We start from the raw sequence: 14,163 nt of genomic DNA, 5'->3' as shown, positions 1-14,163 counted from the left end.
TATATATAAGACTCAGTCTCGGGGCCTAACCCGTGCCAATATATCCTCCAAACACCGGCTTCTCAGGCATTATCACTTACATAGAGGACTGGAGATAATATATTATACAGGAGGATTTGTGGATAAAGAGAGAAAAGGAGAGATCATGAAAGAGAGGAAAATAAGACAAGTCCCTGATCGTGACACAGTCCTCTATAGATACAAGGCCCTTGGCCCATTCATCCATCCATCCATCTCTACGTAGTCCTGTCCGTCTGTCTGTCCGTCCGTGGTCCACTGTAGTGGATAGTAAGGGTTTTGGGGGGTCCGCTGTTTCCCAGGTTAGGAGGGCCTTTCCTGGGCTGCCCTGTCTCCTGTGGCTCCCTCCCTCATGGTTCCTCAAGCCAGGAAGGTTTGTCGGCCCCTGGGGGCCTCAGCTTGATGTTGAACTGCTTCAGGGTCTGCTCCAACTGCTGCTGGTTCCCAGCAAAGTACGCTGAGATGGCATTATGGAACAGGAGCAGCTGTTTATGCATCACCTTTACCTGGAGAGAGAGAGCGAGAGAGAGAGAAAGGAGCGAGAGAGGCGAGCGAGAGAGAGAGAGAGAGATGAGCGAGAGAGAGGCGAGCGAGAGAGAGAGAAAGGAGCGAGAGAGAGAGGTGAGAGAGAGAGAGAGAGAGATGAGCGAGAGAGAGAGGCGAGAGAGAGAGAGATGAGAAAGAGAGCGAGAGAGAGAGAGAGAGCGAGAGCGAGAGAGAGAGAGAGCGAGAGAGAGAGCGAGAGAGAGAGCGAGAGAGAGAGAGAAAGGAGCGAGAGAGAGAGAAAGGAGCGAGAGAGAGAGAAAGGAGCGAGAGAGAGGCGAGCGAGAGAGAGAGAAAGGAGCGAGAGAGAGAGAAAAGAGCGAGAGAGAGGCGAGCGAGAGAGGGATCAACACACTGATATGCAAAGAAAGATAGACAGACAGGCCTCTGTCTGAGTGCTCGTGTCATTGCCTGTCTCTGTGTACTTGTCTAGAGGTGTGATGCAGAGCTGGAATAAGAGGAGAAGAACAAAAGAGGATCAAGGATGTGTATCCCACCTTGTTTTCATCCAGGAAGTTGAGTTTGATAGTGACGTCGGAGCGAAGACGTTCATATTTGTCCTTGTGGATCTGGTACTGCTCCTGGGCTGTATCTATACGGGCCATGTTCACCACATCCCTGGGTCCAACGCTTAACTCCTCTAGGTCTGCCCTGTATGCATCATACTCCAACCTGTCAGAGAGAGAGAAGAGACATGAGCTATAACCCATCATACTCCAACCTGCCAGAGAGAGAGAAGAGACATGAGCTATAACCCCTCATACTCCAACCTGCCAGAGAGAGAGGAGACATGAGCTATAACCCCTCATACTCCAACCTGTCAGAGAGAAGAGAAGAGACATGAGCTATAACCCCTCATACTCCAACCTGTCAGAGAGAAGAGACATGAGCTATAACCCCTCATACTCCAACCTGTCAGAGAGAAGAGAAGAGACATGAGCTATAACCCATCATACTCCAACCTGTCAGAGAGAGAGAGAGACATGAGCTATAACCCATCATACTCCAACCTGTCAGAGAGAGAGAAGAGCCCTCCACAACACTATGTCACCAGGACATATACAGGATACTACCCTCTACAACACTATGTCACCAGGACATATACAGGATGCTACCCTCCACAACACTATGTCACCAGGACATATACAGGATACTACCCTCCACAACACTATGTCACCAGGACATATACAGGATACTACCCTCCACAACACTATGTCACCAGGACATATACAGGATACTACCCTCTACAACACTATGTCACCAGGACATATACAGGATGCTACCCTCTACAACACTATGTCACCAGGACATATACAGGATACTACCCTCCACAACACTATGTCACCAGGACATATACAGGATACTACCCTCCACAACACTATGTCACCAGGACATATACAGGATACTACCCTCTACAACACTATGTCACCAGGACATATACAGGATATTACCCTCTACAACACTATGTCACCAGGACATATACAGGATACTACCCTCTACAACACTATGTCACCAGGACATATACAGGATATTACCCTCTACAACACTATGTCACCAGGACATATACAGGATACTACCCTCTACAACATAACCTTCACTCCAAATCAAAACCTACAACCTGATTTTGGACGGAATGACAGAATCACCTGGAAGGTTTACAACTACCAAAGATGATCATTCCCAAGATATACAGCAAATGCTCTGGGAAAACAACAGAAACCTGAAAACACCATCCAACCTGGAACTGAGTGAGTAATGTTTAGCCTGAAAAAGCCAATAAGAAAAATAGATTACAAAGATATTGTACTTTATAAAAGGAATGAATGCTAAGTTAAGGCTACCATGTTTGATACAACTTCAATTAGCACTGACGTGTCAAGTGAGAGGTGTCAAAGCCCTTTAGCCCAACAATGGCAGGAGAGTCACACAGTCTACTCCAACCAAATGGCAGGAGAGTCACACAGTCTACTCCAACCAAATGGCAGGAGAGTCACACAGTCTACTCCAACCAAATGGCAGGAGAGTCACAGTCTACTCCAACCAAATGGCACGAGAGTCACACAGTCTACTCCAACCAAATGGCACGAGAGTCACACAGTCTACTCCAACCAAATGGCAGGAGAGTCACACAGTCTACTCCAACCAAATGGCAGGAGAGTCACAGTCTACTCCAACCAAATGGCAGGAGAGTCACAGTCTACTCCAACCAAATGGCACGAGAGTCACACAGTCTACTCCAACCAAATGGCACGAGAGTCACACAGTCTACCCCAACCAAATGGCAGGAGAGTCACACAGTCTACTCCAACCAAATGGCAGGAGAGTCACACAGTCTACTCCAACCAAATGGCACGAGAGTCACACAGTCTACTCCAACCAAATGGCACGAGAGTCACACAGTCTACTCCAACCAAATGGCACGAGAGTCACACAGTCTACTCCAACCAAATGGCACGAGAGTCACACAGTCTACTCCAACCAAATGGCACGAGAGTCACACAGTCTACTCCAACCAAATGGCAGGAGAGTCACACAGTCTACTCCAACCAAATGGCAGGAGAGTCACAGTCTACTCCAACCAAATGGCACGAGAGTCACACAGTCTACTCCAACCAAATGGCACGAGAGTCACACAGTCTACTCCAACCAAATGGCAGGAGAGTCACACAGTCTACTCCAACCAAATGGCAGGAGAGTCACAGTCTACTCCAACCAAATGGCAGGAGAGTCACAGTCTACTCCAACCAAATGGCACGAGAGTCACACAGTCTACCCCAACCAAATGGCAGGAGAGTCACACAGTCTACTCCAACCAAATGGCAGGAGAGTCACACAGTCTACTCCAACCAAATGGCAGGAGAGTCACACAGTCTACCCCAACCAAATGGCAGGAGAGTCACAGTCTACCCCGACCATAAGCAACTTAATCTTCCACACAGACCATCCCCTGGCATGACACAGTGCTATATTTATTAAGAGGGGGGATGTTAACGAGGGGTGGAAACTCAGGATACTAGACAACGAGGACTCTGAGTCAGGTAATATAAATCTCTATAAGTCTAGAACAGTAATGGTACAGGACAACCCCCAAACAGTTTCAGCTGGACTTTCACCTAATCAAAGAATTAGCTCAGCAGGAGAAGCTCTCCCTTGATAAAGATACCCCCACTCCCAGCGGGTCAGACCAGACCTCTTCATTATATAACCCCACAGATCAGCCACCCCAAGCAGGTCAGACCAGACCTCTTCATTATATAACCCCACAGACGAACCACCCCGAGCGGGTCAGACCAGACCTCTTCATTATATAACCCCACAGACGAGCCACCCCGAGCGGAAAGTCAACCTCCCAGCACAGAGTACTAATCCATCACTGAAAACAGGGATAACGTCACCCAGCTGGAGGTAAGGCAGCTGAAGCACTCCAGTCAGCACAACACCACTGGAGAGAGAGAGACACTGGACTGTAGTGAGATAACTTCAACAGGAGAAAAAGCAGGAACACAGAGCACTAGAGGAGAGGATCAGACTGCTGGAGGAGAGGGTGAGGGGGATGGAGGAGAGGATCAGACTGCTGGAGGAGAGGGTGAGGGGGATGGAGGAGAGGATCAGACTGCTGGAGGAGAGGTTGAGGGGGATGGAGGAGAGGATCAGACTGCTGGAGGAGAGGGTGAGGGGGATGGAGGAGAGGGTGAGGGGGATAGAGGAGAGGATCAGACTGCTGGAGGAGAGGGTGAGGGGGATGGAGGAGAGGGTGAGGGGGATAGAGGAGAGGATCAGACTGCTGGAGGAGAGGGTGAGGGGGATGGAGGAGAGGGTGAGGGGGATAGAGGAGAGGATCAGACTGCTGGAGGAGAGGGTGAGGGGGATGGAGGAGAGGATCAGACTGCTGGAGGAGAGGGTGAGGGGGATAGAGGAGAGGATCAGACTGCTGGAGGAGAGGGTGAGGGGGATGGAGGAGAGGGTGAGGGGGATAGAGGAGAGGATCAGACTGCTGGAGGAGAGGGTGAGGGGGATGGAGGAGAGGGTGAGGGGGATAGAGGAGAGGATCAGACTGCTGGAGGAGAGGGTGAGGGGGATGGAGGAGAGGGTGAGGGGGATAGAGGAGAGGATCAGACTGCTGGAGGAGAGGGTGAGGGGGATGGAGGAGAGGGTGAGGGGGATAGAGGAGAGGATCAGACTGCTGGAGGAGAGGGTGAGGGGGATGGAGGAGAGGATCAGACTGCTGGAGGAGAGGTTGAGGGGGATGGAGGAGAGGATCAGACTGCTGGAGGAGAGGTTGAGGGGGATGGAGGAGAGGATCAGACTGCTGGAAGAGAGGGTGAGGGGGATGGAGGAGAGGATCAGACTGCTGGAGGAGAGGGTGAGGGGGATGGAGGAGAGGATCAGACTGCTGGAGGAGAGGTTGAGGGGGATGGAGGAGAGGATCAGACTGCTGGAGGAGAGGTTGAGGGGGATGGAGGAGAGGATCAGACTGCTGGAAGAGAGGGTGAGGGGGATAGAGGAGAGGATCAGACTGCTGGAGGAGAGGGTGAGGGGGATGGAGGAGAGGGTGAGAGGGATGGAGGAGAGGGTGAGGGGGATGGAGGAGAGGATCAGACTGCTGGAGGAGAGGGTGAGGGGGATGGAGGAGAGGATCAGACTGCTGGAGGAGAGGGTGAGGGGGATGGAGGAGAGGATCAGACTGCTGGAGGAGAGGGTGAGGGGGATGGAGGAGAGGATCAGACTGCTGGAGGAGAGGGTGAGGGGGATAGAGGAGAGGATCAGACTGCTGGAGGAGAGGGTGAGGGGGATGGAGGAGAGGATCAGACTGCTGGAAGAGAGGGTGAGGGGGGGGGGGGTGGCGTGTGACAGAGAACAACCCACTAGAGAGGTGACGACAGTCTCGACAACACAGGTCACCTGCCTAAACGACTACAGACCCGGAGCACTCACGGCTGTAGCCATGAAGTTCTTTGAAAAGCTGGTCACGGCTCACATCAACACCATTATCCCAGAAACCCTAGACCCACTCCAATTTGCATACCGCCTCAACAGATCCACAGATGATGCAATCTCTATTGCACTCCACACTGCTCTTTCCCACCTGGACAAAGGAACACTTATGTGAGAATGCTATTCATTGACTACAGCTCAGCGTTCAACACCATAGTGCCAACAAAGCTCATCACTAAGCTAAGGACCCTGGGACTAAACACCTCCCTCTGCAACTGGATCTTGGACTTCCCGACAGGCCGCCCCCAGGTGGTAAGGGTAGGCAACAACACGTCCGCCACACTGATCCTCAACACGGGGGCCCCTCAGGGGTTGGTGCTCAGTCCCCTCCTGTACTCCCTGTTCACTCATGAGTGCACGGCCAGGCACGACTTCAACACCATTATTAAGTTTGCCGATGACACAAAAGTGGTAGGCCTGATCACTGACAACGATGAGGCAGCCTATAGGGAGGAGGTCAGAGACCTGGCCGTGCGGTGCCAGGACAACAACCTATCCCTCAATGTAACCAAGACTAAGGAGATTATTGTGGACTACAGGAAAAGGAGGACCGAGCACGCCCCCATTCTCATCGACGGGGCTGCAGTGGAGCAGGTTGAGAGCTTCAAGCTCCTTGGTGTCCACATCACCACCAAACTAACATGGTCCAAGCACACCAAGACAGTCGTGAAAAGGGCGCGACAAAGCCTATTCCTCCTCAGGAGACTGAAAAGATTTGGCATGGGTCCTCAGATCCTCAAAAGGTTCAACAGCTGCACCATCGAGAGCATCCTGACTGGTTGCATCACTGCCTGGTATGACAACTACTCGGCCTCCGGCCAAGCTTCCTGCCATCCAGGACCTCTATACCAGGCGGTGTCAGAGGAAGGCCCTAAAAATCATCAAAGACTACAGCCACCGTAGTCATAGACTGTTTTCTCTGCTACCACATGACAAGCGGCACCGTAGCGCCAAGTCTAGATCCAAGAGGCGTCTAAACAGCTTCTACCCCCAAAGCCAAAAGACTCCTGAACATCTAATCAAATGGCTACTGTGGTGTCTCTGACTGATTACATTATATGACATTACATTACATTATATTACATTATATGACAAGCCATTTTATCAAATCGATTACCTTTTTGATTGTTTATGTGATTGAATTAAGCCATGCAACAATTAACTCGTTAACAACCTGGGGCACCACGGAAGAGTGTTTATAGAGCTGCGGTCTTCCGAATAAACTCTTAAAGATCAGAATATCTTTTATATCAATAGCAGTCAATTATTCAGTCTCATCGGAACGACGTAAAATTCTTGGATATCTTCACGAACCCTGGCAAATAAGTTGAATCAGCAATAACAAAATTGGCTTCATTATTTATTTACTAAACACCTAAATAATCACAGAATTACATATACACAGGATGGATCATAAATCGATTACTAATCATGTCATAAAAGAAAAAGTCCCTTAGCGGACAAAACCGATATGATGGCTGGTTACACAAAGAAAGAAAAGAAAGGGGGTTGGGTTTGAATGAAAGAGCGGGAAGACTGAGGGACAAAGGAATAAGGGTCTCTATCGGACCTTGAGAAGCTATGCTACCGTAAATTACATTATCTTATGCATTCTAATAACTGCCCATTCAGAAAAGGAAAATGAAAGATGCATATTTACTCTGAACTGCGCTTCGACAGATGGGTCAAAGATGGAAGACTGGTCTGCCCAGCAGAGAATGTACAGCTGCAGCTGATAACTCAACTTCTAGGATGCATCACTTCTTCTTTAGTGAATAAGAGTTCAAAGTTCATACCATTTTGCCATAATCAGCTCGTGCTGTATTCTGGCTGGTCTAGTAGCAATTCATCCTTCCAGCGTGGTGATCGTCACCTCCACGTGATCTGGTCTCATGTACATTTTGTTATGTAGAGTTGGTTTTCGACCATTCGCAACCACAGCTCACCCTGAGGTTTGCTCAGTCCGACGTGAATTGGGTCACGGACGCTTTTATACTGGAGACGAGAATGTCACACTCTGACCATGATTTGCGTTGTTTGTTTCTATGTTTTGTTTGGTCTGGGTGTGATAGGAGTGGGCATTCTATGTTGTATGTCTAGTTAGTCTGTTTCTATGTGTTTTGGCCTGATATGGTTCTCAATCAGTGGCAGGTGTTTGTTGTGGTCTCTGATTGGGAACCATATTTAGGTAGCCTGTGTTGTATTGTAGTTCGTGGGTTATTGTCTATATGTAGTTGCCTGTGTCTGCACTCGTTGTCACATTCGTTTTGTTGTTTTTGTTTAAGTGTTCGTGTTTTTTTCGTCATTCAATAAAAGAATGGCTGCGCTTTGGTCTACTCCATACGACGATCGTGACAGAGAAGGGCGTGTTTCATCCCTCTCCAACCAATGTCTGTTTACCTGGGCGTGGCCACTGAGTGAGAATAGAAGGGCGTGTTTCATCCCTCTCCAACCAATGTCTGTTTACCTGGGCGTGGCCACTGAGTGAGAATAGAAGGGCGTGTTTCATCCCTCTCCAACCAATGTCACATTGACTCTGTACCGTAACACTGTGTATAGTCTCGCCATTGTTATTTTACTGCTGCTCTTTAATTACTTGTTACGTTAATGTCTTATTGTTATTTTTATTTTTACTTCATTGTTGGTTAGGGGTTTGGCGAGACTATATACAGTGTTAAGGTACGTAAGCATTTCACTGTAAGGTTGTAGTATTCGGCGAATGCGACAAAACATTTGATTTTCAAAAGGAAATTATATTAAGAGAGAAAAATGTCCTCCTGTGTGCTACGTATAGCTCCCCCGAAGAAACAACAATGACAAATGGTTTGATGAAGAAAACCTAAGAAAGAACTTGAGAAACCTGTCCAACCAAAAACATAGAGACCCAGAAAACGTAGACCCAGAGTCTACGCCTTCACTATGGTGAATCACTAAAACAATACAGAAATACACTACGGAAAAAGAAGGAACAGCACGTCAGAAATCAGCTGAATGTAATTGAAGAATCCATAGAATCTAACCACTTCTGGGAAAATTGGAAAACACTAAACAAACAACAACACAAAGAATTATCTATCCAAAATGGAGATGTATGGGTAAACCACTTCTGCAATCTTTTTGGCTCTATAACAAAGAATAAAGAGCAAAAACATATACATGATCAAATACAAATCTTAGAATCAACTATTAAAGACTACCAGAACCCACTGGATTCTCCAATTACCTTGAATGAGTTACAGGACAAAATAAAAATCCTCCAACCCAAAAAGGCCTGTGGTGTTGATGGTATCCTCAATGAAATGATCAAATATACAGACAACAAATTCCAATTGGCCATACTTAAACTCCTTAACACGATCCTCAGCTCTGGCATCTTCCCCAATATGATCACCCCAATCCACAAAAGTGGAGGCAAATTTGACACCACTAACTACCATGGGATATGCGTCAACAGCAACCTTGGGATAATCCTTTGCATAATCATTAACAGCAGACTTGTACATTTCCTCAGTGAAAACAATGTACTGAGCATATGTCAAATTGGCTTTTTACCAAATTATCGTACAACAGACCATGTATTCACCCTGCACACCCTAATTGACAACCAAACAAACCAAAACAAAGGCAAAGTCTTCTCGTGCTTTGTTGATTTGAAAAAAGCTTACGACTCAATTTGGCATGAGGGTCTGCTATACAAACTGATGGAAAGTGGTGTTGGGGGTAAAACATACAACATTATAAAATCCATGTACACAAACAAACAAGTGTGCGGTTAAAATTGGCAACAAAAAAAAACATATTTCTTACGAAAGGGACGTGGGGTTAGACAGGGGTGCAGCTTAAGCCCCACCCTCTTCAACTCGTATATCAACGAATTGGCGCGGGCACTAGAACAGTCTGCAGCACCCGGCCTCCCCCTGCTAGAATCTGAAGTCAAACGTCTACGGTTTGCTGCTAATCTGGTGCTTCTGTCACCAACCAAGGAGGGCCTACAGCAGCACCTAGATCTTATGCACAGATTCTGTCAGACCTGGGCCCTGACAGTAAATCTCAGTAAGACCAAAATAATGGTGTTCCAAAAAAGGTCCAGTTGCCAGGACCACAAATACAAATTCCATCTAGACACTGTTGCCCTAGAGCACACACAAAAAAAACATACCTCGGCCTAAACATCAGCGCCACAGGTAACTTCTGTGTGAACGATCTGAAAGACAATGCAAGAAGGACCTTCTATGCCATCAAAAGGAACAAAAAATTCAACATACCAATTAGGAGATGGCTAAAAATACTTGAATCAGTCATAGAGCCCATTGCCCTTTATGGTTGTGAGGTCTGGGGTCCGCTCACCAACCAAGAATTCACAAAATGGGACAAACACCAAATTGAGACTCTGCACGCAGAATTCTGCAGAAATATCCATGTACAACGTAGAACACCAAATAATGCATGAAGAGCAGAATTAGGCCAATACCCACTAATTATCAAAATCCAGAAAAGAGTTGTTAAATTCTACAACCACCTAAAAGGAAGCGATTCACAAACCTTCCATAACAAAGCCATCACCTACAGCGAGATGAACCTGGAGAGGAGTCCCCTAAGCAAGCTGGTCCTGGGGCTCTGTTCACAAACACAAACAGACCCCACAGAGCCCCATGACAGCAACACAATTAGACCCAAGCAAATCACGAGAAAACAGAAAGATAATTACTTGACACATTGGAAAGAATTAACAAAAAAACAGAGCAAACTAGAATGCTATTTGGCCCTAAACAGAGAGTACACAGTGGCAGAATACCTGACCACTGTGACTGACCCAAAATTAAGGAAAGCTTTGACTATGTACAGACTCAGTGAGCATAGCCTTGCTATTGAGAAAGGCCGCCGTAGGCAGACATGGCTCTCAAGAGAAGACAGGCACTGCTCACAAAATGAGGTGGAAACTGAGCTGCACTTCCTAACCTCCTGTCCAATGTATGACCATATTAGAGAGACATATTTCCCTCAGATTACACAGACCCACAAAGAATTTTAAAACAAATCAATTTTGATGAACTCCCATATCTACTGGGTGAAATTGCACAGTGTGCCATCACAGCAGCAAGATGTGTGACCTGTTGCCACAAGAAAAGGGCAACCAGTGAAGAACAAACACCATTGTAAATACAACCCATATTTATTTTCCCTTGTGTGCTTTAACTATAATAGGACATTTGAAATGTCTTTATTCTTTTGGAACTTTGAGTGTAATGTTCACTGTTCATTTTTATTATCTATTTCACTTGCTTTGGCAATGTTAACACATTTCCCATGCCAATAAATCCCTTTGAATTGAATTAAATTGAGAGGAGACGAGAGACAACTACAACCTGACAGAGAGGAGACGAGAGACAACTCCAACCTGACGGAGAGAAGACGAGAGACAACTACAACCTGACGGAGAGAGCGAGAGGAGGAGACGAGAGACAACTACAACCTGATGGAGAGGAGACGGGAGACAACTCCAACCTGACAGAGAGGAGACGAGAGACAACTACAACCTGACGGAGAGGAGACAACTCCAACCTGACAGAGAGAAGACGTCTGTATGTGCAGACAAACTCAGTACTGCCTGGCTGGATCAGACTGTCTGGGCACGGTCTTCCCTTAAGATCTGCCGTGGAGACGGTGGTGTGTGTTACCTAGCAGCCTCTTACATCTTGATGTTTGCCGTGGAGACGGCGGTGTGCGTTACCTAGCAGCCTCTTACATCTTGATGTTTGCCGTGGAGACGGTGGTGTGCGTTACCTAGCAGCCTCTTACATCTTGATGTTTGCCGTGGAGACGGTGGTGTGCGTTACCTAGCAGCCTCGTACATCTTGATGGTCATCAGCGTATCCTCCATGGTCTTGTTAACCAGTGTATTGATGCTGGACACAAAGAAGTTGATGGCTCCTAGCAGTGTCTCTCCGTTCTTGCATAATAACTTCTGGGTCTCTGCGTTGTACCCAAACTCATCCTGTAGGAAACATCATTAAAAAACACACACACACACACACACACTGATCAATCTGATCAAATCAACCAATACATCAATCAGTCCAACCAACAAATCAACCAATGTATTTCAAAGAAATCACCTGAGCTAAAACCCCCAAAGACCAAACAGTGTTAAGTGACAGCCCTACCTCTTGATTTAAGGTCAGGGGTTACAGGTCAGGGGTTAAAGGTGATTTCTGGCTGAGGGGTCTGGGTTAGGGGTCAGGTTCTAACCAGTAGTTCAGGTGATTTCTGGGTTGGAGGTTAGGGGTATGGGATTAGCCTAGAGGTTATAGGTCAGGTTCTAACCAGTAGTTCAGGTGATTTCTGGGTTAGAGGTTAGGGGTCTGGGATTAGCCTAGAGGTTATAGGTCAGGTTCTAACCAGTAGTTCAGGTGATTTCTGGGTTAGAGGTTAGGGGTCTGGGATTAGCCTAGAGGTTATAGGTCAGATTCTCACCCGTAGTTCAGGTGATTTCAGGCTGAGGTCGGTGAATGTGTCCCCGAGGGCGTGTTGCGTCTGCACCATGCTGTACAAGTGATTGGTCAGGGCTCTGGCCAATCGCAGCACAGTCTCATACTTCCTCTTGGTGTCCCGGAGAACTTCTATCTGAGCCTCCAGTTCTAGATCCACAGTCCGAGAACCACGACCAAAGCGCTCTGCGATCATCTGTTTAGTGCACTGGAGAGAACGAGGGAGGGAGCAAGGAAGGAGAGAGAAGGAGGAGCGAGGGAGGAGGAGGGAGAGAGAGAGGATGAGAGGAGGGAGGGAGGAGGTGTGTTTGAGATGAGGAGTTTGATGGAAATCATTAAAACACGGACTAGTTAACACGACCTAGTTAACACAGACTAGTTAATTGGTTTTGGATAAGAGCGTCTGCTAAACGATTAAAATGGCTAATGAAACACAGATAAGTGAACACAGACAGGTGTCGTACTAGAGGTATGTGTGGCTCTAGGTGTTCTAAATACAGACACAGGTATTCTGACACAGGTAAGTGAACACAGGTAGCCAAACATATTCAGTCAGAAATATTGTAGGTGTATGTGTTCAGGTGTGTTCAGGTACGTCAACATGTAGACTAACAAAGACAGGTACATTGTGACACCTTGTAGGTGTTGAGTCCCTTGTGTATGGGCCTTTAATTAGGGTGTCTAAGTGTTCTGTTACAGGTAGACCCAGATATTGACACGCATGCAGACTGCAGTACCTTGTAGGCGTTGAGGTAGATTACAGTACCGTGTAGGCGTTGAGGTAGATTACAGTACCGTGTAGGCATTGAGGTAGATTACAGTACCGTGTAGGCATTGAGGTAGATTACAGTACCGTGTAGGCATTGAGGTAGATTACAGTACAGTGTAGGCGTTGAGGTAGATTACAGTACCGTGTAGGCGTTGAGGTAGACTACAGTACCTTGTAGGCGTTGAGGTAGACTACAGTACCTTGTAGGCGTTGAGGTAGACTACAGTACCTTGTAGGCGTTGAGGTAGACTACAGTACCGTGTAGGCGTTGAGGTAGACTACAGTACCTTGTAGGCGTTGAGGTAGACTACAGTACCTTGTAGGCGTTGAGGTAGATTACAGTACCGTGTAGGCGTTGAGGTAGACTACAGTACCGTGTAGGCGTTGAGGTAGACTACAGTACCTTGTAGGCGTTGAGGTAGATTACAGTACCTTGTAGGCGTTGAGGTAGATTACAGTACCTTGTAGGCGTTGAGGTAGACTACAGTACCTTGTAGGCATTGAGGTAGATTACAGTACCGTGTAGGTGTTGAGGTAGATTACAGTACCTTGTAGGCATTGAGGTAGATTACAGTACCTTGTAGGCATTGAGGTAGATTACAGTACCTTGTAGGCATTGAGGTAGACTACAGTACCTTGTAGGCATTGAGGTAGATTACAGTACCTTGTAGGCATTGAGGTAGATTACAGTACCTTGTAGGCATTGAGGTAGATTACAGTACCTTGTAGGCATTGAGGTAGATTACAGTACCGTGTAGGTGTTGAGGTAGATTACAGTACCTTGTAGGCGTTGAGGTAGATTACAGTACCTTGTAGGCATTGAGGTAGATTACAGTACCTTGTAGGCGTTGAGGTAGATTACAGTACCTTGTAGGCATTGAGGTAGATTACAGTACCTTGTAGGCATTGAGGTAGATTACAGTACCTTGTAGGCATTGAGGTAGATTACAGTACCTTGTAGGCATTGAGGTAGACTACAATACCTTGTAGGTGTTGAGGCCCCATTGCTTCATAAAGTCCAGTTTCTCTACAGCCACTCCTCTGGAGGCCTCCTCTGCAGTCGTGGAACTGCTGCTTCTACTGTCCTGCATACTGGAACCTGGGAGGAAGAGGAGGAGGGGAAGGAGGAAGAGGAAGCGGGACAGGGAGGGATGGAGAGGAGGGGAAGGAGGAAGAGGAGGCGGGACAGGGAGGGATGGAGAGGAGGGGAAGGAGGAAGAGGAGGCGGGACAGGGAGCGATGGAGAGGAGGGGAAGGAGGAAGAAGAGGGCAGGACAGGGAGGGATGGAGAGGAGGGGAAGGAGGAAGAGGAGGCGGGACAGGGAGGGATGGAGAGGAGGGGAAGGAGGA

General features: G+C 47.5%; 1 protein-coding gene across 6 annotated transcripts in view; it reads right to left on the bottom strand.

Annotated features, from left to right (window-relative positions):
• Nucleotides 1-14,163, bottom strand: part of arfip2b (ARF interacting protein 2b) — a 55,659-nt gene that overhangs the window by 1,022 nt on the left and 40,474 nt on the right. For all 6 annotated transcript variants that reach the window (XM_036967455.2, XM_036967456.2, XM_036967450.2 and 3 more), the window contains 5 exons: nucleotides 13,797-13,912; nucleotides 12,031-12,252; nucleotides 11,394-11,551; nucleotides 1,059-1,233; nucleotides 1-524 (listed from right to left, as the gene is read on the bottom strand). The exon at nucleotides 1-524 is cut by the window's left edge and continues 1,022 nt beyond it. In XM_036967455.2, coding sequence (XP_036823350.1) covers nucleotides 369-524; nucleotides 1,059-1,233; nucleotides 11,394-11,551; nucleotides 12,031-12,252; nucleotides 13,797-13,912 — 827 coding nt within the window. In that variant the 3' untranslated portion in view covers nucleotides 1-368. The remainder of the gene's footprint in view (nucleotides 525-1,058; nucleotides 1,234-11,393; nucleotides 11,552-12,030; nucleotides 12,253-13,796; nucleotides 13,913-14,163) is intronic.

This window comes from Oncorhynchus mykiss, chromosome 29, assembly GCF_057628025.1.
Source record: "Oncorhynchus mykiss isolate SJ-2025 chromosome 29, ASM5762802v1, whole genome shotgun sequence".
In the NCBI taxonomy this organism is placed as follows: Eukaryota; Metazoa; Chordata; class Actinopteri; order Salmoniformes; family Salmonidae; genus Oncorhynchus; species Oncorhynchus mykiss.
The sequence above is the reverse complement of the archived record's forward strand: the minus strand, read 5'-3'. Positions and strand labels throughout refer to the sequence as shown.